At 39.6% G+C, this 24,231-nt stretch overlaps 1 protein-coding gene across 1 annotated transcript in view; it reads right to left on the bottom strand.

Annotated features, from left to right (window-relative positions):
* The window catches only part of LOC128234834 (mucin-2-like), a 67,326-nt gene that overhangs the window by 42,018 nt on the left and 1,077 nt on the right, over positions 1–24,231 (bottom strand). The window contains 31 exon segments of the mRNA XM_052949375.1: positions 17–2,167; positions 2,524–2,928; positions 3,172–3,316; positions 4,154–4,249; positions 5,126–5,334; positions 6,638–7,072; positions 7,996–8,420; positions 8,719–8,866; positions 9,586–9,738; positions 10,345–10,475; positions 10,712–10,866; positions 11,555–11,662; positions 11,986–12,170; positions 12,526–12,773; positions 13,124–13,217; positions 13,465–13,664; positions 13,863–14,106; positions 14,348–14,518; positions 15,027–15,242; positions 15,584–15,838; positions 16,235–16,422; positions 16,864–17,095; positions 17,600–17,750; positions 17,949–18,064; positions 18,399–18,513; positions 18,765–18,932; positions 18,934–19,009; positions 20,273–20,489; positions 20,950–21,144; positions 22,029–22,124; positions 22,592–22,719. Of these exon segments, the coding sequence (XP_052805335.1) occupies positions 17–2,167; positions 2,524–2,928; positions 3,172–3,316; positions 4,154–4,249; positions 5,126–5,334; positions 6,638–7,072; positions 7,996–8,420; positions 8,719–8,866; positions 9,586–9,738; positions 10,345–10,475; positions 10,712–10,866; positions 11,555–11,662; positions 11,986–12,170; positions 12,526–12,773; positions 13,124–13,217; positions 13,465–13,664; positions 13,863–14,106; positions 14,348–14,518; positions 15,027–15,242; positions 15,584–15,838; positions 16,235–16,422; positions 16,864–17,095; positions 17,600–17,750; positions 17,949–18,064; positions 18,399–18,513; positions 18,765–18,932; positions 18,934–19,009; positions 20,273–20,489; positions 20,950–21,144; positions 22,029–22,124; positions 22,592–22,719 (7,856 nt within the window).

Raw genomic sequence — 24,231 nt, 5'->3', positions numbered from 1 at the left:
AGACAAACATCCGTACCTTGAATGTTTTTGTAAGTTTCGAAGTCTCCTTCAGATTTTGCTGGATTCCCCAAATTAATCCAGTCCGTCCAGCCTTCCTTGCAAATTAAGTTATACGGTGGTGTAAATGTTGGGGTACCGGTTCCCGGGGGAATTGGTGGACCGGAACGTGTAGGCGTAATGGTAGGTGTTGTCAGGGTTGGTGTACCCGTGTCATGTTCTGGTGGTGTCAGGGTCGGTATGCGGGTGACTTGGCTTGTCGGGGTTAGAGTAGGCGTACCAGTAGAACCACGGACTTGGCCTGTTGGTGACAGTGTTTGTGTACCAGGTGGCGTAAGAGTAGGTGTACCGGTGGCTTGGCTTTGTGGTATTAGGGTCGGTGTGCCATTGGCTTTTTCTGGTGGCGTCACTGTTGGTGTACCGGTGGCTATGCCTTGTGATATAAAGGTTGGCGTACCTTTGGCTTGACCTGGTGGCGCAAGAGTAGGTGTATTGGTGATTTTGCCAGGTGGCTTAAGGGTTGACGAACCGGGTGCTTGGCTTGTTAGTGACAGTGTTGTACCATTGACTAGGCCAGGTGGCGTAAGAGTAGGTGTACCACTGGCTTTGCTTTGTGGTATTAGGGTCGGCGTCACTGTTTGTTTACCGGTGGCTATTCCTTGTGATATCAAGGTTGGTGTTCCTGTGGCCTTGCCTGGTGATGTAAGGGTTGGAGTTCCAGATGACTGGCCGGGTGGTTTTAGAGTCGGCGTAGCAGTGCCCTGGCCTGGTTGTGTCAGGGTCGGTGTGCCGGTGACTTTGCCTGGTGGTTTCATTGTCAGTGTATCACTGGCTTTGCCTGTTGGCGTTAGTGTTTGTGTTCCTGTGGTCTGGCCTGATGTAGGTTTGAGAGACGGTGTATCGGTGGCCTTGCTTGGTGGTGTCAGGGTAGGTGTGTCAGTGTGGGTGCCTGGTGGTGTCATTGTTGCTGTGCCATTGGCTTTGCCTGTTGGTGTCAGGGTTGGTGTTCCGGACGACATGCGTGGTGGTGTCAGGGTTGGTGTTCTGGACGAGATGCCGGGTGGTGTGAGAGTCGTCGTATCGGTGCCCTGGTCTGGTGGCGTCATTGTTGGTGTGCCGTTGACTTTGCCTGTTGTCGTCAGTGTTGGTGGACTGGTGCGCTGGCCAGGTGGCGTCAGGGTAGTTGTGTCGGTGGCTTTGCCTGTTGTCGTCATTGTTGGTGTGCCGTTGACTTTGCCTGTTGTCGTCAGTGTTGGCGAACCGGTGTGCTGGCCTGTTGGCGTCATTGTTGGTGTGCCGTTGATTTTGTATGTTGGCGTCAATGTTGGTGTACCGATGCGCTGGCCTGGTGGCGTCAGGGTAGTTGTGTCGGTGGCTTTGCTTGGTGGTGTCATTGTTGGTGTGCCAATGATATTGCCTGTTGGCGTCAATGTTGGTGTTCCGGTGACTTGGTCTGTTGGTGTCAGTGTTGGAATATCGGTGCCTTGGCGAGGTTTCGTTAGGGTTGGTGTACCACTGGTTTTTCCTGTCGGTGTCAAGGTTTGTATTCCCGTGGTCATGCCTGGTGGTGCCAGAGTTAGTGTTCCTGAGGACTGGCCGGGCGGTGTGTATGTCGGCGTATCGGTGCTTTGTCCTGGTGGCTTCAGGGTCGGTGTGGCGGTGACCTTGCCTGCTGTAGTCATGGATGGTGTTCTGTTTGCTTTGTCTGTCGGCACCAATGTTGGTGTACCGTTGCCGTGGCCTGGTGACGTCAAGGTTGGTGTACGGAATGACTGGCCTGGTGGAGTGAGAGTCGTCGTACCAGTTGCATGTCCTGTCGGATTTATTGTGGAACTGCATGCATCAACGCAGTACAGTCTTACTTCATAATCCTTGCATTTTCCTCCAGATTGACCGTTGTCTTCACAGACAAGACCCCGGTTGACATCACAAGATACACCTGCCTGACTGATAGTCCTATAGTCTTTTTTCGTTTCCGTATCCCTGCATTCGATTCGCACGGGAAACTCGCAGAACTCATACTTCATCCTAACGTTATGAATCGTTTCGTAGTCGCCAGTGCTTGTCGGTGTTCTAGGATAGCTGTTTATGAAATTAGTCCATCCGCAAGCGGGTTTTGGAGGCGATGGTGTACCAGTTACATTTGAAATTGTCGTTGGGATTTGCGAGGCTAAAACATAGTTAAAATTAAGGTTTTTCGGAAGAATTTAACCCAAGTGAACATTTTCTGGCCTTCGGTATGCTATGCGAAATCGATTGAATGGTATGTATATTTTAAGCAATACTGCATAAGACTAATTAAGGCAAAAGTTGTATACATTATTAATAAAAAAATCTGTATATCAATTCTGTCAATTATTTTGCAAGACTTAAAATAGTTTTTGTTTTCCCTCCTGTTACCACGTCAGATATGGTATAAAGTATAAATAATGCACACACTTGTGCAACGAAAGGATTTTAAGGCAGGTATTTTTTCTGAGTTTGTCGTAAAAGGAGAATTATTTGATATTTCAATTAATGTCTTACTTGTTCCACAGTCGCACTGAAAGCTGACTTCATAGTCTCCACATTCCATGCCATCCTGTGCAGAATTCAGACATTCGAATCCTTTCTCAAGGTTGCAGACAGTATCGAAATCAAGGGACATCGTGTACGGAAGTTTATCGAACTTAGTCCTACACTGGATACCGGTTGGGTAAGCACAGAAGCCGTACAGATTCCGGAGTTCGGTAATTGGTTCAGTGTCACCCGGTCCGCTCTTTTCCCAGGTGTTAAGAGCTCCGGGCGTGTCAACGCTTATGAACGGTGTCCATCCAGGAACGCAGATGAAGGGCATGGGCGTGGTTATGTTGCTGCTCACGGTAGTGACACCGGTGACATGTCCACTTAGAGTAGGCATGGGAGTGGTTGTGGTTAAAGGCGTTAAGGGAACTAAAATTGAAATATGATACTTTATTGAAAGTGATACCACATTGGAATGAGTTTTTAAAATGTTCACACTATTAGTATTTGGGCATATTGTGGTATGTGATATAAGGTTAAGATTGTTGATAAATGAATTAATCGATATATTGCGCGTTAATTGTAAAGCAGTATGCAGGTATACATTTGTAAATATCTTACTGTGTTTGCGGCATCCAGCAGTATAAAAATGTATATAAAAAAGAAACTTACTGTGTTTGCGGCATCCAAGGATATCAAATCTCAGGGCTGGAGCGCCGGTAAATTCAATTGGACTTAACCTTACACATACAGCCCTTATCTCTTCAAGCAAAATATGTTGAACATCACCGGAGCCTCCTGTGTTACCCTCGAAAACCTACAAATGAATAATTTTTAGACATATTGAAGTGTGTAGAAAACGACGATAAATACAGAAAATGTGACCAGTTGCTCAGATCTTTTATATTCGATATTGTTCATGTTTCAATAGTTTGGGTATGGTATTAAAAAGAAACAAGGAATTAAATTAACGATGGTGTAAAAGTGTTAAATAACTCGGATATAGATAGTACAATTGTCATAAATTATGTACCTTAATATGATAATATGTTAACATCATATTTATTTTCATCATTTCAGTCTCTACATTACATTGTTTTTACAATTGACTTCAATATTTCCATGTAATACATACATTTGGAAAGCATACACGTTGATTTGTTTTGGTAGGAATGCAATGGTGTCCTAGACTAATAATATGATTGAAAACGCGTTTAATAAAGTTGAGCAGCCGACCAGGGACGTGATTGCTTCACTCATTGGTGTGAAAATGATTTTGAAAGTATTTAAAAGGTATTCTTTATTATATTTAGCAACATTATACATGCTCCGAATGTTCAGAACTGTGTTTAAGTCAACTATCGTTGCCTAACACTTTTTGAAATTAAAAACTTACGTATTTGAAACACTTATAAATCGTTTTAGTTATATGTATTGATTACGAAAGACAGGTAAAGAGTTGCAACGTGTATGAACTGGTATCGCAGTCCATTTCAGAAAATCGTCTGTTTCTGCTTTTTAAATTTCCTTCAATTCAGCTCCTGATTAAAAACAGTGAACTTGCATTTCGAACATGTCGGACAAGATTAGTCTTTATACAAAATAAGGTTTAAATCGGTGACTGGGAACGATTCAGTTACATGTATGTACACACCATTGGTTTCCCGTCGGTATCGGTGTAGGTCTGGAAGTTGGAGCAGTTGAAACTACCGTAGGATAGTGTATACTTGGAGGTGTACGCCGATCCGTCCTGCAAAAGGATTAAAAAAGTGAGCACCTTAAGTAATGCTATGGAAACTAAAGAGAAGCTACTTTGAAGTATGCGAGTTATTTAAGGTCATCGTCGGCAAATACGGTACATTCTTCCGTTACACTATATACAATTGACTGACAAACCCTCGTTTACTGATTAAAGTATCTATTTAAAATTTGTAGTAATCTGGTGGACCGATTTCAAATCAACTTTCAAAATTCACTTTCTTGTGAAAAACATTAGTTTGAGTGTCAGCGAATAATACCACATTGGTTCCTTGCATGACAAACAAAACTGCCCCATTAGTTTTGCTTGATTACGATATCTTCCTAGTCAAATCTCCCAGGGTTCATAACGAAGCAAATCGTAGTAGGGTATCGGGGGTATCCGAAGATTTGCTCAGGTCTGACAAACATTAACAAGCTAAAGTAATTCAAGTGAACAACATGAGTCTTGCAGCTTGATCAATTGAAAATAATAAAACCAAGAACGTTAAAAAATATGGACACAATAATAAATTCACATTTTACTGCGTTGATTTAAACTTCAGTCTGAATTCATAATGATGTCTCTTATTATCCTGTCGATTTATAATTTGTTAATCGTAGCATCATTATATATTTTTTATGGATAAATTGTCTTTGACTAAAGCAGAGCTAATGTCTATATTTTACCTTTAATATGTGTGTTTGATTCTTATTGAATCACCTAAATAAGGTCATGATCAAGTGTAAGAAGTATAGCATACTATATTCGTGTATTCCATTAAGCCTGTTGTTGTTGTTAGTTCTTATGTAATGATTACTTTAAACAAAGAAATCTCGGAGAACATTTTACAACTCTTTAAACAACCCTAGTAAACATTAAATTTACCTTTACAGCCTGTGTAATGACGCCGGCAACGGTGACGGGCTCCTGAAAGTTGACCTGCACCCAGGGTGTTCTGTCGCCGGAAGCCGCCCGCCATCCGCTCACGCTGTCCAGGCGCGCCATGGCGGCAGTTGAGCTGCTAACAGAAGTCGATGCCGTGAACTGTGTGTCGCCCACTGACCGAACATCACTGATGAGCTGCTTGTCACACACTGCGACATGGAAACATATGGTAGTTTTGACTACTCGAAGACACGGACGTATTAATCGTAAGTCCATGTCGAAGGCTATTAGTGAAACTATTTTTCTTCAGCCCATAAATAACATTGAATTTTAACAAATGTACAGCATTATAAAATATATATCTGTTTCCTTATATACTATAAGATTGTTTAAATATGGTAAAAACACCCGTAAGTATTAATCAGGATGGTAGATGTTGCAAACAACTTATTCAGCGTTTACTAATTTAAAATAGTTATATATTCATCGTTGACAGCTGTTAGCTTGTTAGTTATACAGTTTTACACTCAGGGAATCCGACGGTCGGTCTCGGAATAAAATAGTCTTAATGCGTAGTTCAATCCTTTAATTTACCGCACGTTTTAAGGGCATATGTTTTTGTCCAGTATTTTATCGACGAAACAAAAATGATATTTGTAAAAAACAACAACAAAACAGTATATAATTGATGCAAACAGACTAATCCCAATTTCAGCAAAGGCTTGCACGATAGCACGATTTTACTACTTGGTTCCCCGCTTGCAGTAGATGATGCATTCCGATTTAACCGGGTTAAAAAACTGATCATTTTGCTTACGTGAGCGATCGTTGAGCTGAGCAGATCCTCTGTTAGTATAATATCACAGCTAAACTTACTAGAACAGTTGCTTTCTTAATATATATTTCTTATCCCGATAGAACACGGTGTAAAACAAATAGAATCGACTGGTTGCTAGAGGTTGTATCTAATCCTAAATAACCATTGCATTGATTGTTCCTTGAGCGTTCGAGCCCTGCGTACGCATGTTTAATTATAAAGTTTTATTTCGTTTTTTAATCATTTACTTGGTAACTCGTTTAAACGACTAGCGCATCTCCATTAAACGACCTACGTATGTCGGTAAAGGACAAACTAGCCACTTAAAATCGCGTAATATTATCACCCGGTTTCGTGAAATTGTAAATAAGGCCGAGGCAAGAGATGATCATATAATAAAATTATTTCCAAGAAGTATTGCATATAATGATATTTTAACAAATCTGGCAACAACACATGAACGTTGTTATAGTTTGCGACATCGTCGACTATGATTGGCCAATTATGTCGTAACACGAGAAACGTAATTTGGTTAAACGAGACATGTTAATCGTTTAAACTATAACCGTTAGTTCTCAAACTGTATTTGTTTATCAGCCAAACCAATCAAATGTCCGAAGTTTTTTCATAGTTTAATTTGGCAAGTATTAATATGTTTAATATTCAACTATAAGATATATTTTGAAGACACCTACCGCTGTTTTCACATTGGCAGTAAACCCTGAATTCATAGTCGTCACATCGGCCGTCGGGTTGGTTTGAACCATAACAGGCAAAACCAGCCTTAGTGCTACACACGGTCTGAAGGTCTTCGGTGTCATCAAAACTCAGTTTGTCTGAAACTCGTCGACATTGAGTATAGGCGATCTGGTCTTCCCGACAGAATCCAAAGCTCTTGACAAGACCGGGTAGGAATTCTATGTCATTCCCGTCCACAGGTTTCACGCTGTTCATCCAGTTTGTCCATCCGGGCTCTTTACACTCGGTTGATGTCGAGGGAGGCTTAGGAGGCGTGACAAAGGTTTGGTTTGGATGAAGTGTGGTGGTGGATGTGCCCAAGTCCATTCGCCGAGGGGTTGGGGAGCCTGTGGGAAGCGTGTTTGGAGCAACAGTGGTGGTGTGTGGCAGACCTGAAAACACAGCCAAATGGAAAGTATGGTGTGTGTTTCTTAAATGTTTAGGATGTGTTACGAGTTCTATTGAGTACTTTGTATTGTTCCATTTGTTTCCTTAGTCTTGTTTGTGAAGTTACTGGTGGGACTGAGCGACATCTGTCTATTTTATCAAAGTAATACATGCATTAAAATTCAGTATGTAAAATAACCCATACTCCAGAATAATGCTGTTGTAGATATTCAATAATTTATGTGTCCAGAACTACTATTAAGCTTTGAAAACCTCCGACTGAGACTTCTTAAAGACAATTATCAAAAAACTAAGACATTCATTAATTATGAATTAAGCAAAAGCAGGTGCGTAATGTAAACAAATTGAACATTGGAAGGTCTGCCCGAGGACAAGTCGTGGTGAGAAAAAAAACATTGTTGCTTGATTTTGTGTTTGAAATATGCAGCTCTATAGTACTTAAATACACATTGAATATAGTAAAGAGGTTAACAAATGTCAAATGTCAGCTAGCCTCAATTTTGATTATAAGTTACAATACCTTTAGAAGTAAAGAAACTGTACCGATCATTTAAATGCAGATTCTAATCAAATACTTATTTTAATATAATTGTTAATAAATCGTTTCAGGTTATTGAAGAAATATTAAAAGAAATGAAGCAGTTTTGTTTTGTTTGCACTCTACATAAAATTCCTAATTATAAAACATAGATTAAAACAATACTTAAATGACCAATTAATTTGATTGAAAAAAAATAAATAGTAAAAGGTATAAATTAAAACATACTCTTGCCTTAATTGTTTTCATTTCCCATACAGATTTATCAAAATGATACATATATTACGTTCATTATAAAACGCTAATTCCACCAATATTCATTTAAAAAAGCAAGCCGCAATTTCGAAGCAGTCCATCACAATTACTTACTGCAGTCACAAGTGACCCTGACTTCGTAATTATGGCATTGTTCTCCCGGATTCTGGTCGCTATGGTAACACTTCAGCCCGTTCCTCAGGTCACAAAACACGCGTTGCCCAGCAGCAGCAGATGACGTTGTTGTTCCAACGACACGGCATTCGATAGCTGTCATCTGACTGGCGTCACAGAATGTGTATTGACTTCGGAGGTTCCGGATGGAATCAACGTCACCCTGGTTGTAGGGAGTCGGGACTGATACGCTCATCCAGGCTGTGGAACCATTCTGGACACACTTGGCTGTCATGGTGGGGACGGTCGGGGAGGCAGTGAAGATTGGTGTGGAGACGGTTACCGAGGAGGTGACGGTGCTACTTACCGGTGGCGGGGTGCCTGTGCAGACGCCGGTACGCTTCACCTGGTGCTGGTCACAGTAGCTTATAACGGAAAACAAGATTATATTTGAAATATATGAAATGCGCATTGTTATTGCAGTAGGAACATACACTTGAAGCATTTCTATGACAAGGCACCTATGTGCTCATTTACGGCTCATAATGGTCGAAATGCATGTTTTTGTGACAAAATCAAGTGAAAAGGAATTCTGACGATTAAATTTCAACGACGTTTGTGTGTTGCGACTAACGAATTTCAGCCTTAAATAACGAATGACGGGATTCTATATAATTTGAAATTAAAGAAAACCCCTAAGATCCAGTAACTAATCCATCTCACCAGACTTCGCAGTCCATTCTACAGATGGTTGAATCCAGGATTCTCTCCCCTTCCTTATACTCCTTCCCGTTTAATGTAAGGCAGGTTGTATTACAGAACGCCTCAGGAATACACTTGAATGGTTCCTTGTTGCTCTCATACACTTGACCTAAAAAGCGGGTACCATCAGTTAGTTGTAGTAAAATAAACAAGATGACGATATTATTTAATATTAATACCTATGGCAGGTTGTACAACCGTTTCACAACGCCTCATGGGTACACTTAAATGGAATTTAAAGGCGGGCAGCATAAAATAATAGGGACATATTTCCACGAATTTTCTAAAAGCACATATTTAAGGCAAACAGAGTTAACAAAACACTTCAGTTTGATATACTTTTGAATGGCTGGTTATTGCTCTCGAACATTTGACCTAAAACATTTATGGTGTATAGCTCACCATTCATGTATTCACAATTACGTTTGAAATTGGCAATTCACATAACGCCATAGGGGTAAACCGTTCAGTGTTGCCTTTATTTAAATAAACTTGTACACGCAAGATAAAGTAGAAACACATTGTGCAACTGGGAGTTTGTCTACTTTTTGTCTAATTATCGAGAGAGATGTCGGTAACACAATGTAGCATAATTGTCACAAAAAGAGGGATGGTAAAGAACGGAAAACTTCTTATTAAAGTCCTATTGAACTACTCAGGCATACGAGTATACCCATGGATCAATGACTCTTAACATCCCCATGTTCATCCACATGTTGACCTGTCGCATTCCTCGACACGTTCCCTAACTACAATTATGATAAGGATCTTTCAACACGACGTGTTAACTGGAATTTACTACACAATTAAAACATGTTTACAGTCTACCTGGCTGGCAGGGCTCAATGTCGCATCCCTCCACACACGTCTCCTGGCCACAGTCCTGTATGAGCGTGTCGTATACCAGGCGGTTGTCGCACGTCTTCATTGGACAAATCGAGATGCAGGGGTTATACGTCTTGCAGTTCTCACACATGATCGCTGCAAATATTCAAGTGCCCGGAATAAGCATCCACGACACCCCAGCAGATTCATAGCATATGAAATATACTTCGCATTTGGCTGTAATCTGGTACTCATGAAAAATAATAGAGTGAAATCAAGCCGCTTGATTGGTCGCATGCGACACACATCATAGGGTACGAACATTGGCTGAGAAAGTTACGAATGCAATCTCGATTCTAAACTGATTCCAATGAGATTGCGGGATTCAAAACGATTTAAGCCGGATATCGAATATTTTGTCAAAATTGTTGATAGCGGAGGTTTTTTCCTTTTTGTTATCGCCTATTTTATTGGTCGGAAAATGCTTATGAATATTCAAGCTTTACGAAGCAAAGCCCATGTTATCATACATACGAATAAATATCGGGGTTGATAAAGAAATAGCACTCAAACGTATAGCCACACAGACAAGAATGTTTTAATAATGCTATAAAAATGGTATTTATCGCTGAGCATAAACGGGTAAAAATGACAGATCACGTTATATGTATTATAAGAGTAATAAGGAGTTATCTTGATGTCACCCACATAAATGCATTACAGCAACTTGTTTATTACACTTATGGCATCGTAATTACTTACGGCAGAACTCCTCTGTCCTCCATTTGATGGTGACACCGCTCATAGAACACTGCTGGGCGTAGGCTGCTACAGCCGTGCATAAACAATCACAGTCCCCGCCCGTGTCACACGCGCATGCGTCAAACACGCACCTACAGAAGAGATAGAGAAAGTTATTCAATTTGTAATTGTTTGTTGATGATTATATTGGGAAAGCGGTAAGATGTGGTATGAATAGTTTGTATGCATATTGCTTGCGTGTTTGCTTGGCTGGTTGGCAAATTGCTAGTTTGATAACAAGCTGAGCAAGAATTTTAAATCTATATATTGGCTATTGATTATGAGAAGTCGATTGTAGGCATATGTAATGATTAATTTATTTTCGTACCTGTCAATGAACTCCTGGTAAGCAACAACAGGATGGCATGCCTCGAACAATTTACTGGACAGGACGCTACACTGCTTCTGAGCCCAGGGGCCACGTTCCGTGTTCGCCGCGCAAGTATCTTCGATTTCCTTTGATTCGGCACAGTACCCGTGCAACTATAAAAATATGCGAAGATTAACACTATCATACTTTATATACTCTGTCGAATATATCTGAACTAAAAATGCATAAACAATTACAAAATATGATTGGAGCCAACTGCCAAATATTATGACATGAAAGATGTGTATTGAAGGTTGTAATCAAATTCTTGTTTGCAGAATTACTTTTGAATGTTTGGCCTCTTACATGAACTGGGTAATAATCTCCATGATGGTACAAATATCCTAACCAATGAAAGTTGTTGGATGTCCTTTTAATTACAACTGATGGAAGAGAAACACTATGTTCATATTACCAACCGGTTATCATAATTGGTGATTCATAACTTTTTTTTTACAAATGGTGATTTTATGCCATTGCAATAGTCATGCATTTGGAGTTATGATTTATATGTCAGGGAATATGAAACCCTGTACCGTGCAAGGGTGAGATGAACATTTTTTTTTTAATTTTTGTATTTCATATTGCAAACTATGAAACATGGCGCGGCTCCTATTTGTGGAACCTTTTAAACAATAAACAAATACAATTTGACAAGAAACGGACCTACAGTTATTACAATATAGGTTAAGATATGCACGACTAAATATAGGAAAACATATTTAATACCTTATAAGTATTTAAAAATATACAATTCAGTCTCATCAGCAACTTAAAACGCAATGGAGCACGATGACATACCTTCCAGCTGTCAGCAAACGAGGTTGCCTTGGAAGCGGAAGGGCCGCCCTGGGGCGTGGAGAAGTCATCCTTCTGGTTCCCGTTAAAATTACCGCATAACCCAACAACCTGAAAACACATTTTTGAATTGATACTAGTTGACTATGCAAAACAATGTGTTGGTCAGTCGTATTTGTGTTTGATTGAAACGGCCAAATTTCCTTGGCTTGTGCGAAAAATGATTAATTTAAAGCAGTAAGTAATTTTTGGGGTGTTTGTGTGAGGTGGGGGGGGGGCGGGGGTTAAAGTCAGATGAATGCTATGGAAAGCAAATATTATTTAAATGAGAAAAAATAATAAGCGGACTCAGGTGGAGAACCATCCAGCAGCAGAGAAAACTAAATATTGTACATTTTTTTTAAAGATAACGTGAATGTCGAAGGATGTTTCACCTGTCCCTTGTGTTGTGTGCTCAGTTTGAGGTAGAGCCTGGTGCCTTTGTCCCACTCCAGTGTTATCCCCTGGGGCGTGGTTATGATGATGAAGTTCCCAACCTCCCTCAAGGTGAAAGGGGAGTCGGCGTCGGCAATTACTTGTTTTCCCTTCACTAGCTGGATCCGGAAGAAGTTTGCAGTTCCTGATAAATTAGTGGAAATAAAGAATTCATTCATATCGTTTATACAAAACGCAAATGATATTAAACTCCGTGGTTGTCTCGGAGACCCAGGCCTTGTTTCACGAATTAAATCTTAAATAACTAACGAAGCAATGATGTATTTCGAGCCTAAATGGGTCGTTTTTATTACTACCTAATCGTATATTAAGATTTTAGGCGTTTAACATATTATAAGGATTGTTCGTAGACCGGCACCTTAACTTAAGTGAAAGCATAGCAGAAACGAGAATGTTCAGTAAGAATACACCAACTGTTTGCAGAATAGGGTCGTAAATGAATTCAGACGACAGATATTTAACATTGTAATGGAACGTACCTTGTTCTCCAATGCTAAACGAGATAGACTTGGTGCACGTGACACCCGTGGTTCCACAAGGAATGTTCTCTGTGGTGATCTCGAACTTTACGGGAGAAGTCTCTGATGATTTCGCGAACACATAGTCACAGCTACCCTGGAACTCGAACGAGCGTCCATCGAACGTGGTATAATGAGAGTCGCCATAAGCGCTACACACGGCGGGGCAATCCTTCTGTTCACAAACCCACATCCGGCTACGACACGTGCTTTACACGAAATGAGGACAGGGACATAAATAGATTGTATATATAGCAATCGATGCTGGCTGGCAACTATTTCATTAAGTGTGTTCTTTACTTACAAGTCTGGATCTCGAAGTAATTGTTTGATATTATGCTTTGGGTCGTATTGATAAAGCCTTGTAGGTGACTAAGTGATTTTTGTTTTATTTTGGTTGAACCACATATCTTAAAAACTCTCTTTTTCATTTCAAGAGACAAGTAAGCATGATTTAGCGCAGATTCACATTTTAACATTGGTATTGAATTTTGTAACAAGTAAAGTATGTTTTCCAGGATAACATGGTAACGTATTGGAAACCAGTAAGCAAACAAACCATTCGTTGCAATCCATGGTGAACTTTTCCCCCTCTTTGTAAGCCTTGCTACCGTGGTAGCACGGACAGTCGGCCTTCAGGACACAGTCGTTACCTAAAACGTTTATACAATGAAAGTACATGTATAAATGACTGCAATAAAGTTCGAGTTTGATGCGAAATACATAGCAGTCCTAAAGTCGAGTTTTAGGTAGAAAATCGATAAGAAATAAGCAGTCATTCTACCCTTATGAAAATAAGATGACATATTTTGCGTATTAAATTGAGTCCTATGTTCTATATAACTATGTATAGAAAGTCAATAGTTTTTGTTTTTTTGCTTCACCTATGTGGGCATATACCTTCTTTCACATATCCGGGCTTACAGATGCACCCTTCTACGCACGTGGTCGTGTTGCACGATATGGAATCATGCATGTTCTCACATGTCATCGGGCACGAGGATATACAGCTGGAGAACTCTTGATTGGGCTTACAGATGTTTGTCGTCGGAATTGGAATCGTCTTAGCTGCGCATGCCCAACGAGCGTCCACGCACGTGCTGAAGTTGATAGTTCGATGAAAAAAATGCAAAAATTTAATTGTGACAACGGCTTCAAAAACGTATTCAATCATAGACATGTAGACAATTCCATTAAGATTTCATACTTTTTAGCTTCCTTCACAGGTTGTTAATGTAGTTCACGACTTTTTAAGACGATTCACAAACGTTGCTTGAACAAAAACAAATGACTTTTACCAGATCTGATCGCCACGTCCCACGGTGATGCCGGGCAGGAATTCATTGCCCGCAAACAAACAGGGACATTTGGAGATGGATAAACAGTTGCCATAGTCGTCAAGAGTCTGACCGGCGGGACAGGCGCACCCTTCGGCGCACACAGATGACTGAACGCAGCCCTGGTCGTTGGCGATGTTAGAACACGTGCGAGTGCACTCGTTCGGGCAGACCTGATACTCTTGGCCGCCATTACAGGCCAGTTCTGTATAAGAAATTAAAGACCACTCTCAATGGCATGACATGTTGAGAAAGTGTTTCAGTATATCCTTTGACTAGACCAAAATAGGCTAGAACCACTGTCACAAATGTTAAATCAATATCAGTATTTTGGTTTCTGAGTTTTTCTTTAATTAAAATATATAACGTATAATATATATCATTTTCTGTTATTTTTTTACAAAATTCTAATACGTGGCCACACACACAAATTGTTATTGGCTTACGGCACTCTGGTATAGTTGTTCTCCAGTGGATCTCGACGCCGGCAGCCACGCACTGTGCAGCGTACTCTCCCAGGATCGGACACAGGCAGTCCTTCACGTTCTCTGTACACGAGCACACGTCAAACATGCAAGCGTGGTAAAACGAATCCACGTCTACAGTATTGGCACACGCTGAAAATGACGACGCCAGACGAAAGAAATAATAATAATGTGCTTGTAACCTCAAAATCTTAAGGCGTGATATAGCGCATGCTGAATGTGAACTCGAAAATGAAAACAAGCATACTACATTAAAGAGTCATGGACAATGAACAGTATCATAATTGTGTTTGTTATAGAATCTAACTCTTTTTTTGTAACCATGTGATCTGGATGTCTTTCTGCGAAACTACTTTCCATAGCGTTTCATGCAAAATTTACCTGTTGAATATTACCTTAATAGACTTCGACACTGATACAGGACAAATATGCACAAAACGTATATAAGGACAATCCTATTAAACCCTCCGAAAAGAAGACACACCATGGACAACTTGGAAGACTTCAACCCTAAGGCAGGCGAAATATTTCAAGTAGACTGGTTGTTCCAAGTAACGTGTGTGTCATACGTATTAAATGTATATAAAGAGGACCTCACCAAACCATACGAAAAAAAGATGAATATATTTGAATCCAAAACACCTTGAAAGACATCACTTCGGAAGGTATGCACAATACTGGGCTGACTGGTTCTTCCGGTTCACATACGTGTCGCACGGGTTGACGAGCGGTCCGGCATCCTTGCACGTAGGAACCGTCTTCCAGCGGTTTCCAAAGGCACTAGGCATAGTCTCGATGTCGCCTTCCCTGGTTTTAAAGTCGTTCTTCTGGTTAGAGTCGTAAGTTCCGCACAAACCTGCCGACCATAGAAGATATGATTTATATAGTTATAAATACTTATAATGACTACGATTATAGATTTGCGGACTCGGTGGTAAACATTTCCCCTTTTCCGAAATAAGGGTCATTCATATAAACATTTATTATGAAAACTGTAGTTTGCAGATCAGCCCAAAAAACTCGTTAGTTTATTTAAACTTTACTACGTTTACTACTGATAAACAAAGATAAACAAAGAAGTCTATCCTTAATCCATACAAAACAGCCGCCTGTATGAAGCTCAAATTGTACAACATATGGCAACGTGCATAACATACCTAGTATTTAAAGCTAATCCAAACAAAATCGTTTTCTTACCCTGTGTTTTGTTGATAAAGGAGGGTGGGGCGGTGATGTAGGCGCGGGTCCGTCCGTCCCACAGTATGGTGATTCCATTGGACAGCTCGGCCTTCATGAAGAGCGAGGAGACCATAAAGACCTTGATGCCGTCATTTTCGTGCGGAGTCTTGGTAATTTCCTCGCCGTCCACGAACAGCTGGTGGTTGTGGTCCATCTTGATATGGTGTCCACTGATGTCGATACTGAGACTCTTGGTGCAGGAGTACTCGCCCCCTGCAAGGTTACGGATACAATTCAATATGCTTTTTGGAAGAGTTGAGCAAACGAACGTTTTACAATTAAGCGACCTTTAGTTAATGGGGTGCGTTCACTGAATTCATATTGGAAATCTTTTTTTCAATCTGTTCGAATTGAATTATTTTGCTTACTGTAATGAACAAACATTAAGACACTTGCAAATGCTCATTTAAATAGATTTGTTTATTTTATTTAAACGCTTATATAATTTTTGATGACGATTTATTATTGTTGAAAGCCATGTTTTCGTATTCCAAAATACAAGTAGGCTTAAAATTACCTACCTTTATGTTTACAAAATGTATTGAAGTCGACAATTTATAGAATTAAGTATAAGAGAACAAGAGAATAAGACATGAATGCATCTCTAACCGTGTCCACACTTGATGTTGTCTACGATGATGTCGAAAGTCCCCGGGTCGTGGATCATGTAATAGGAGCACACTCCCATAAAGTCGTACCGCTTTCCGTCAAACGTCATGTAGTGAGGATCGCCGATAGCGGAACACGTCGCATCGCAGCGCTTGTTCGTACACTGCCACGCGCCGTTCATGCACGTGCTGACAGATATATTTGACATCATTTATGAAAAGGTTTTGCCGGGAAAAAATAAGAAAACAACGAGCACTCCGATACGAGCAATATGATTTGGAATAAAAAACCGATTGTCTGGCGTTTATAATGTCTTATGGTAAGCAGTGACGACAAACAAATAACATATTGTATTAATAAAAGAGGCGAGTTAACATAATTCTGAAGGGAGATAATACATTTAATTTACTTAAATTAGGCCATCAAACTTTGATCAAACTACTGTATATAACGCGTACCCAATGCTTAGTATTTGTACACTATGTGCCGGCTGCTCAGCGGTTTCTTATCAAACCCACATGTAGGTTCATACTTCAATAGCTAGTGGCACAAAGCCAAAGGGTAAAACCATTTTTAATTTCGGTAAATTGGACAACAGCCTCGTGTTAAATAGTCAAAAGAACACTCACCACTTGTTACACTCCTTGGGCACCTGTTCGCCGTTCCGGTATTCCACTCCGTTCAGCATGCACGGACACTCGGACTTCTGGACGCACTGATCATTGAGAAGAACCATGCCGTCCGGACAAAAACAGCCGTCGATGCACGAGTGATCTTCGCACGCTGAGCTCGGGGACTGGCACGTCTTCTGGCACATGCTACCGCATTCCTTGTGGATCTGGTTACCCGGGCACTGGGCGTCTGGTGGGGAACGAAAACATGGTGTACTAAGTGTGTATAATGAAATCAAAGCACCGAACGTAATGAGAGATTGGAATGTCTTACTCAGATTGCCAGGGCCTGCAACCCTGTACGACGGGGATCGGGAACAAGTTTCTTTTAAAATACGATGGTAATATAGGTCACTTCATTTTAGTGTCATAGATCATCGATATTTGTAACTTTGTTGATACTAGTCATATATTTCTGATCAATTTTACCAAATTGAACACGTACTTCGTGTGCTTTAAGATCGGGGCATTGAATGTACGCTTATGGGTCAGATATTAGCTGTTTCGCGAAAAACTGATTAATTATTTCGACAATATTATTATATTGTACGATTACAAGTCGCATCATTTTTTCATCTTACCGGAGATTATGAAACAAATGAAAGCAGTGTTAAAAGACTGGGAAAATAAAAGTCATCGCTGCCAAACTATGTATATACTGTCACAAGCAGTTGCTTGCGAAAGGGAAACTTACGACATCTGTTATCCGAGCGCCAGTCCAGCCTTATGTTATGTTCCAGGCATGCGCGAGAGTACGCTTCAAACGAGCTACACAGGCAGTCTTGACCGGAAGAGTCACAGCAGTCCTCCTTACAGGCGGAGATGTACGCCGCTGGTGGAACGGCCTTTAGAGAAAAAACAATAACCATGGTATTTGCTTCGGTATTCCATTAATTTATTTTAATATTCGGTTTAATAGTACCTTACCTGTTCGCGTAAGTCAGAAGTAAGGAAATAAAGAAACACATATACACAAAATGTAAGGCATCTTATATGTGACATACAAGTTCCCAATCGCAACACTAATAAGTACACTTTCTTACATGGTGACATATTTCAAATTCGGTTTCCATTAGCGCCTCGCATGTGGAAGTTGCGGTGGCTAAAACCTGGGGAGTTGCGGCGTTGCATCCGGTCTGGGGCAGGTCAGCGCATGTTTCTTAATAAAAAAATTATTTGTGTATATCACTACTAGTAAATGCTTTGTTTTTTTCTGTTCAAATTAAGTCTGTTACCTTTCCAGTTTTTGATATATATCCATTAGTTCAATTAATACATATGTTTTAGTGTGTTTACCTTTCCTATTAAACTGTTTTTTTTTGTATTCATCCAATTGTTCAATTAATAGATATAAATCAATTTGACAAGAATAAGGTGAGCAAGTAATATGATGCCTGGGCTGAACTATACAACTTATTTAGATTTTTATCTTTATTATATCTAAATTTTCTATTAGATCAAGCTCATCTCTGATACATCTACGACGTACGTACCCCCGGCAAATGAGCGTTTCCACGTGGTGACGAAGGCCGGTGCCTGGGTAACAACATTTCCTGTGTCCGTGGTGAAATCGTTCGTCTGGTCCCCGTCATATGTGCCGCATAGACCCTTGAACCAGCAAGCACAGTCACGCATGATAAATGTTTTAATTTTAAGATTTGATATTTAATAACCAAAATCAGCTTTTGTCGCTATCGACTAATGAAGACGTATCAATTTCAAACTAAGCGTTTCCGACCATAAATTGTTGACGATTATATTTTTTCATTATATTTTTATTACTATATTCTAAAGTAGCAAATAATGCCGGTGGATCCGTGTTACGATCACATAGAGATGAAATTTCTCGTCCGTTTTACCTTTGTCTTGCCAAGCAGGACATCCGTGACAGTCACAAACACCATCTCATACGTGTCCCAACGGATCTGAAAGCCGATGCTACTCCTCACCACGATGTACGAGCTGATCTTCTCGAAGATGACCACACCCTTGCTGGAGGGGACGGGCACCACCGCGCCGTTGTACGTAGACGACAGGGCCGCTGTTATCACGCTTCAAAGAGATCCGATCGTTACCCATGTAAATGTCTAGCTCACGTTTACACCTGAAACAGATATAGAAAATCTTGGTGTCAATTTTATTTTAATCTAATTTTTAAAAGTAGAATAATAAGAAATGAACGATATATTTCGTTGAAGGTACGTTATAACTAAATGCTTAGTACCGGAATGTGGTCCAGGATCACCTCTCTAAATAGGCTCAAGACAACAGTTATCTCGCCCCTCCCCGTTGACCTAGATCCGGATGTAAATTCAGAAAAAAGAGTGCTTGTGTTCAAGTATCAATATTTTATTGAAGTTGAATGAAAGAAAAGATACATGTGACATTTTTGCATAGAGCTTAACCTAATTTGACACTGTATTGCAAAAACTGATAGGTTTCATTGTAAAACTTGGAAAACTCTTTGCCTGTTGAACTATGTAAATTGGTTGTTTGTAGCCTTATTCCGTCTTGATCTCAGGGTCATGTATTACTACTCAAATATGTGAGACAACGCATCGGTTAACCTTAGGTTTTCTTGTGATTAAATTGTGTGTCTTGGATTGTTCTACAACAGCCAGTTTCTTGTTTTTCAATTGGGACAGTTTTAAAGTGAAAAGCCAGGTTAGTGTCTATATGAACATATAGTAAGAATGCTTCTTCCAATTGATATTTTTATGACTGATTTAAAGCTGTTATACTTTAATTCCTGCACTCAGAGAAGAACCTTTATTTATGTCTTAGAGATTCAATATGGTTTGCTGAAACATAAACCTGCTGTCACCCAGCCTTATGTAACATTCAATGGATAACTTGAAAGAGAAACGATGCCTATATTCAAACTTTCTTAGACGAAATGTGACATACCTATTTTGTATAAATCAGCTGGGCTTGAACTGTGTTTTAATGATATGTATATATGTCACATACGAGAAACGCTAGAAATAGCATTTTTTCCAATATGTAATGATGCCCGTTTCATTGAAAGGTATAGGCAAATTGATAAGTAGTGTGTAACCTTAAGCTCGATTAGGGCAAAAGCTAATAGCTTTAATACAATCACGCTCCTAGGAAGTAACCAACATCAGTTTATTCAAGATTCCCGAGAGGTTTTCTGATGTAGTACTGCACAATTGAAAATCTATTCTTCATTTTTTATGCAACGGCTATTTGGTGTCAAATTTAAGAGGTCACGAGAAAGTACCCATTCTGGGTATCGAAACATAACGTTTGATTGAAGACGGTCACATTTACCTCAAAACCCTGGTGGGCTTGAACTCACAACTGCTAGGGTGGAAGATGGACACCTAAACCACAATTAACGTACCTGTGTCCCTGCTGGCAGTTCTTATCATTGGCCACATGTATTTGGAAGCTGTTGGCGACCGCATCCTTGACAAGCACGTAATTGCACGCTCCCTTGTAGTGGTAGATCTTGTTGTCGAACGTCCGGTAGTGGTCCTGACCCCAGGCCACGCACCGCGCACTTCCGGTGTGTGGGTGGGTAGGGCTCGGGATGTGGGTCTCGTTGATGGGTGTCGACTCTGTGAACATGCAGTTTTATTTTCAATACAAAGGCATGACGTTTACAAGTCAGGTAATTGCGGCGTTAATGGTTAATATTTGTGATGTTTTGTTCTATGTCTTTGGCGTTTACCCAGTGCCATTAAATCGGATTTATGTTTAAACGTTTTGCTACTGAGCTTGTTTTTGCAGCTTTTTGCATAAATATTATTGAAAACGGTTACTAAAGGTCAATTAAGTTAAAACATTGTCATTATCAAACCAATTTAAGGCCGCAACCGGCATTATTCCATGCTTTGTTTGATTAAACAGGCTTATATCGCTAAGATAAAAAAAAACATTTTTAGATATTAGGAAAAATGCTCACGCAACAAAACGAGCCACAGAATATGACTGATTCCTTATATTGCAGCCATATCTTTCAACAACATTATTTTGGGTTGAAATATAGGCATTAGGAGTGTTGCATAAATGCCCTACCATCCACACAACCCGGGATCTCAGCCAGATCGGGCGACCAAGTTCCGTCCGGGGAACACGTGAAACTCGGGGCGATGGCCCATAGGGGTTTGTATCCCTGGTTACATGCAACTGTGCACCGAGCACCGGAAGTGTCCTGCTGGCACGTGACCTGAGCGTTTTGAGGAGTCGGTGGGGATGCGCAGTTATTTGCCGCTGTTTGGAAAGAAAAAAAAGTTGAATGGCGAAAAAATACTTGAAAACAAAACTTTTCAATAGAAAATGAATCGGAACGACGTAATTTTGGATAACATTTAACGACCTGCTTTTGTTGGTCGACAAGATGTAGGCCTGAGATAAGTTACAAGGGGTGTCTTATAATGAGTCCATCATTTGTTTGACAGTTGCATCTTGCTTGTAGGTTGCGTATCGCCCGTGCGGATGCGTGTCAATGTTATTACATAAGTTTCTCTTTCCTAGTTTTAATAGATTATCCAGTTTCTTATCTCTCAATATGGTAGGTTCTACGTTTGTTTTGTGTCAATGTGTATCACCAGTGGTGTTGCTTGCCAGTGCTATCTCAAATAGATCTCTTCTGACAGAGTGTACAACTCCTCCCCCCCCCCCCTTTAATGTTTTTAGGTTGCACAACTGACTTAAAAAAATTCATCTTGCGCGTTTGGACTATCAAGCATTCCATTATACAAATAGTTGTAAAATATTTTGTGAATAACTTTTTGTAGCTGTTTTCCATAACTTGTTGATGTTATCACTGTGTTCAATGCTATAATACATATTACTTTTCGTAATTGCATGCATAGAAATTATAAGAAACGTTTTTTTTGTAAATATTGGTTAATATTTGTACCTTTTTAAAACTATACGTTTTCATTTCAAGGTCACAAGCTCATTGTCATGTTTTGATATGTTATAGATTTGTGTTATGTATGTAGGAAAATAGCTCTGTTTCTTGCTAACATATACCCGATTTTAAATACAGATTCTTGTATCTTGTATCTCATAGTATATTCAGTCTGTTTCCTCTACGAGTTATGGTAAGTTCTTGCTTTTTTGTGATGGCATAGCAAGAGTTTACTCACGGTATTGGCACTGGGCGCCCATGAAGCCGTTGGAACATCCGCACGTGTTGGGCAGCAGGCACGAGCCCCCGTTCTGACAGGCAGGGCTGCACGACGCTGGATAATAAAATGGTTGGAATCACCTGACTGTCCAAAATTTGAGATCAATGTTTAACTTGGACAAGTCGAAATGAACTAATTACTCTTCAATGAACTGAGTTCAAAATAAAAGGGATCTACGACATGTACTTTATCTGTCGAAATACTAAGACGTATAAGACGTAACGTTTTAATACGATAAAATTCTGAAATAAGCCCTTAAAAAGCACGCCCGGGTTTACACGATATTTAAGTCAAAGGCCAACGATTGCAGCAAGTTATTACAACATAAGTTTGAAGTATTGTGTTGAGAGAGAAACTGAAACATCCAGAGGAAACCAACTGGTCCGGTTTGGTGACTTTTCATTCAGAAAGAAGGGACATCGAACTCAAAGTGCTTTGGTCGGCAGCTAGTCCGAAAACCGGGCAACAAAAGTTTTACGTTAATGATTAGTTTCGATGGATACTAAAAGCTGTTTCCTTACGCTGGCAGTCAGGGATGTCCATTCCGGGTGGGTCAAACCAATCCCCGAACATTTGGTCACACTCGCGTTTGTCCGTCGTCATCTTGTTAGAGAACTCGTACCCAGGGTCGCAAGAGGCCGTGCACTCACTAACGGGGAAAAGGGTTAAAAGCCATGTCCGAATTTGGAAAAAAACACAACCCGGATCAGTTAAAGGCAGCAGCGTGTAAACCAAATCAAATACAGAATAACGCTACTCTATATGAACCGAACGTAATAGTGGTAAGGTTAAAATTAAAATGCAAACTGAAAGGACATGAATGAATTATATAATGTTTTAACTGTATACACAAATATCAAAAACGTCGATCTTAGCCCCTGGTAGATTTCAATTTCAATTGTGTATACTTTATACTTTATGCATATACCGTAAACATATACCGTAAATATAAGTATATATAGAAGTTGGATGCATTAACAGAAATATATATAGAGGAAATTTGTTGATTTCAGAGTAAGGTCGTATCGTAGTTACAAGTGTCATAGAAAATATAGTCTGTCCATAATAAGGGGTAAAATGAAATACGATCTTATACTGGAATCAACATACTTTCTTTTATGCTGATTTCCGAACTTTATTGTTATTTAATTTATTTATATCAATTCCCCCTATATTAAAAAGAGCGTTTATACGCAGCTACCCGAGGAACGCCTCTCACGCAAACTTTTGTCAGCTGATGACGTAGCTTTAATTTCAATTTTGGGCTCGTGGTTTTTATTTATCATATATCGGCTATTGGAGCACGAACATTTTGTGACCGTTCATCAATAAGATTTTTAGTGCACTTACGTTCCAAAGAATAACAGTAAATGCACGAACGTAATTTTAAATGAACAGGGTTTGAATAAATGATCAAAATAACACAGGTTGCAATTTAATGAATAAAAACTGAAATGGCCGAACGCGTAAATAAAACAAATGTAAATAACCAATTTTACAGTTTTACAAGTTTTTGGGTTTGTTTTTTTTACACATGGATATTCAATCGCCACTGATTGTCAAAGATATGTTCGATTCGCTCAATAACGGGTCGATTTCCAGATAAAGAGTGATTACCACGCATGGTTTTTGACAAATTTATAGGAGGGTGTGGTAAATCAAATCACATAATTGTTGTGTGGATTTTTCCGGGAAGTTCGTACTTCAAAGTCATACAGTTTAAAAATGTACTTTATAGATAATATTACTTCAAGCAGTTGTTTTCGTTTGTAATTTGTATTGTACGGAAAAAAATGTTCGAATATTCAGCTGTAGGTTCAAGAAAACGTTTAAAAAACAACAACATAATTACCATGTTTCTAATAAACAGAAAGTTATGTTATTTTGCCAAAAAATCTATTTATTTATGTCACATTTTAACGTATACTTTTTGGCAACATTTACTGGTTCAAAAGTGATTATTTTAGTTTTATTCAATGGGAAGTAACTTCCCTGGAATTTAAAAGTTGTTTATAAATTTGATCTTCGCAATCATAAGATTGAAGTGATGACATCTGTAAAATTGATATTTTTACTATTATTATTTCACTGATAAAACTCCATATTTCATCGAAACGGATGAAAGAAATCTAGATATTTATAACAAGTTTATATACAACTC

This window comes from Mya arenaria, chromosome 1, assembly GCF_026914265.1.
Source record: "Mya arenaria isolate MELC-2E11 chromosome 1, ASM2691426v1".
NCBI classification, from domain to species: domain Eukaryota; kingdom Metazoa; phylum Mollusca; class Bivalvia; order Myida; family Myidae; genus Mya; species Mya arenaria.
Note: the sequence above shows the minus strand (reverse complement) of the source record. Positions and strands in the feature narration are given on the sequence as shown.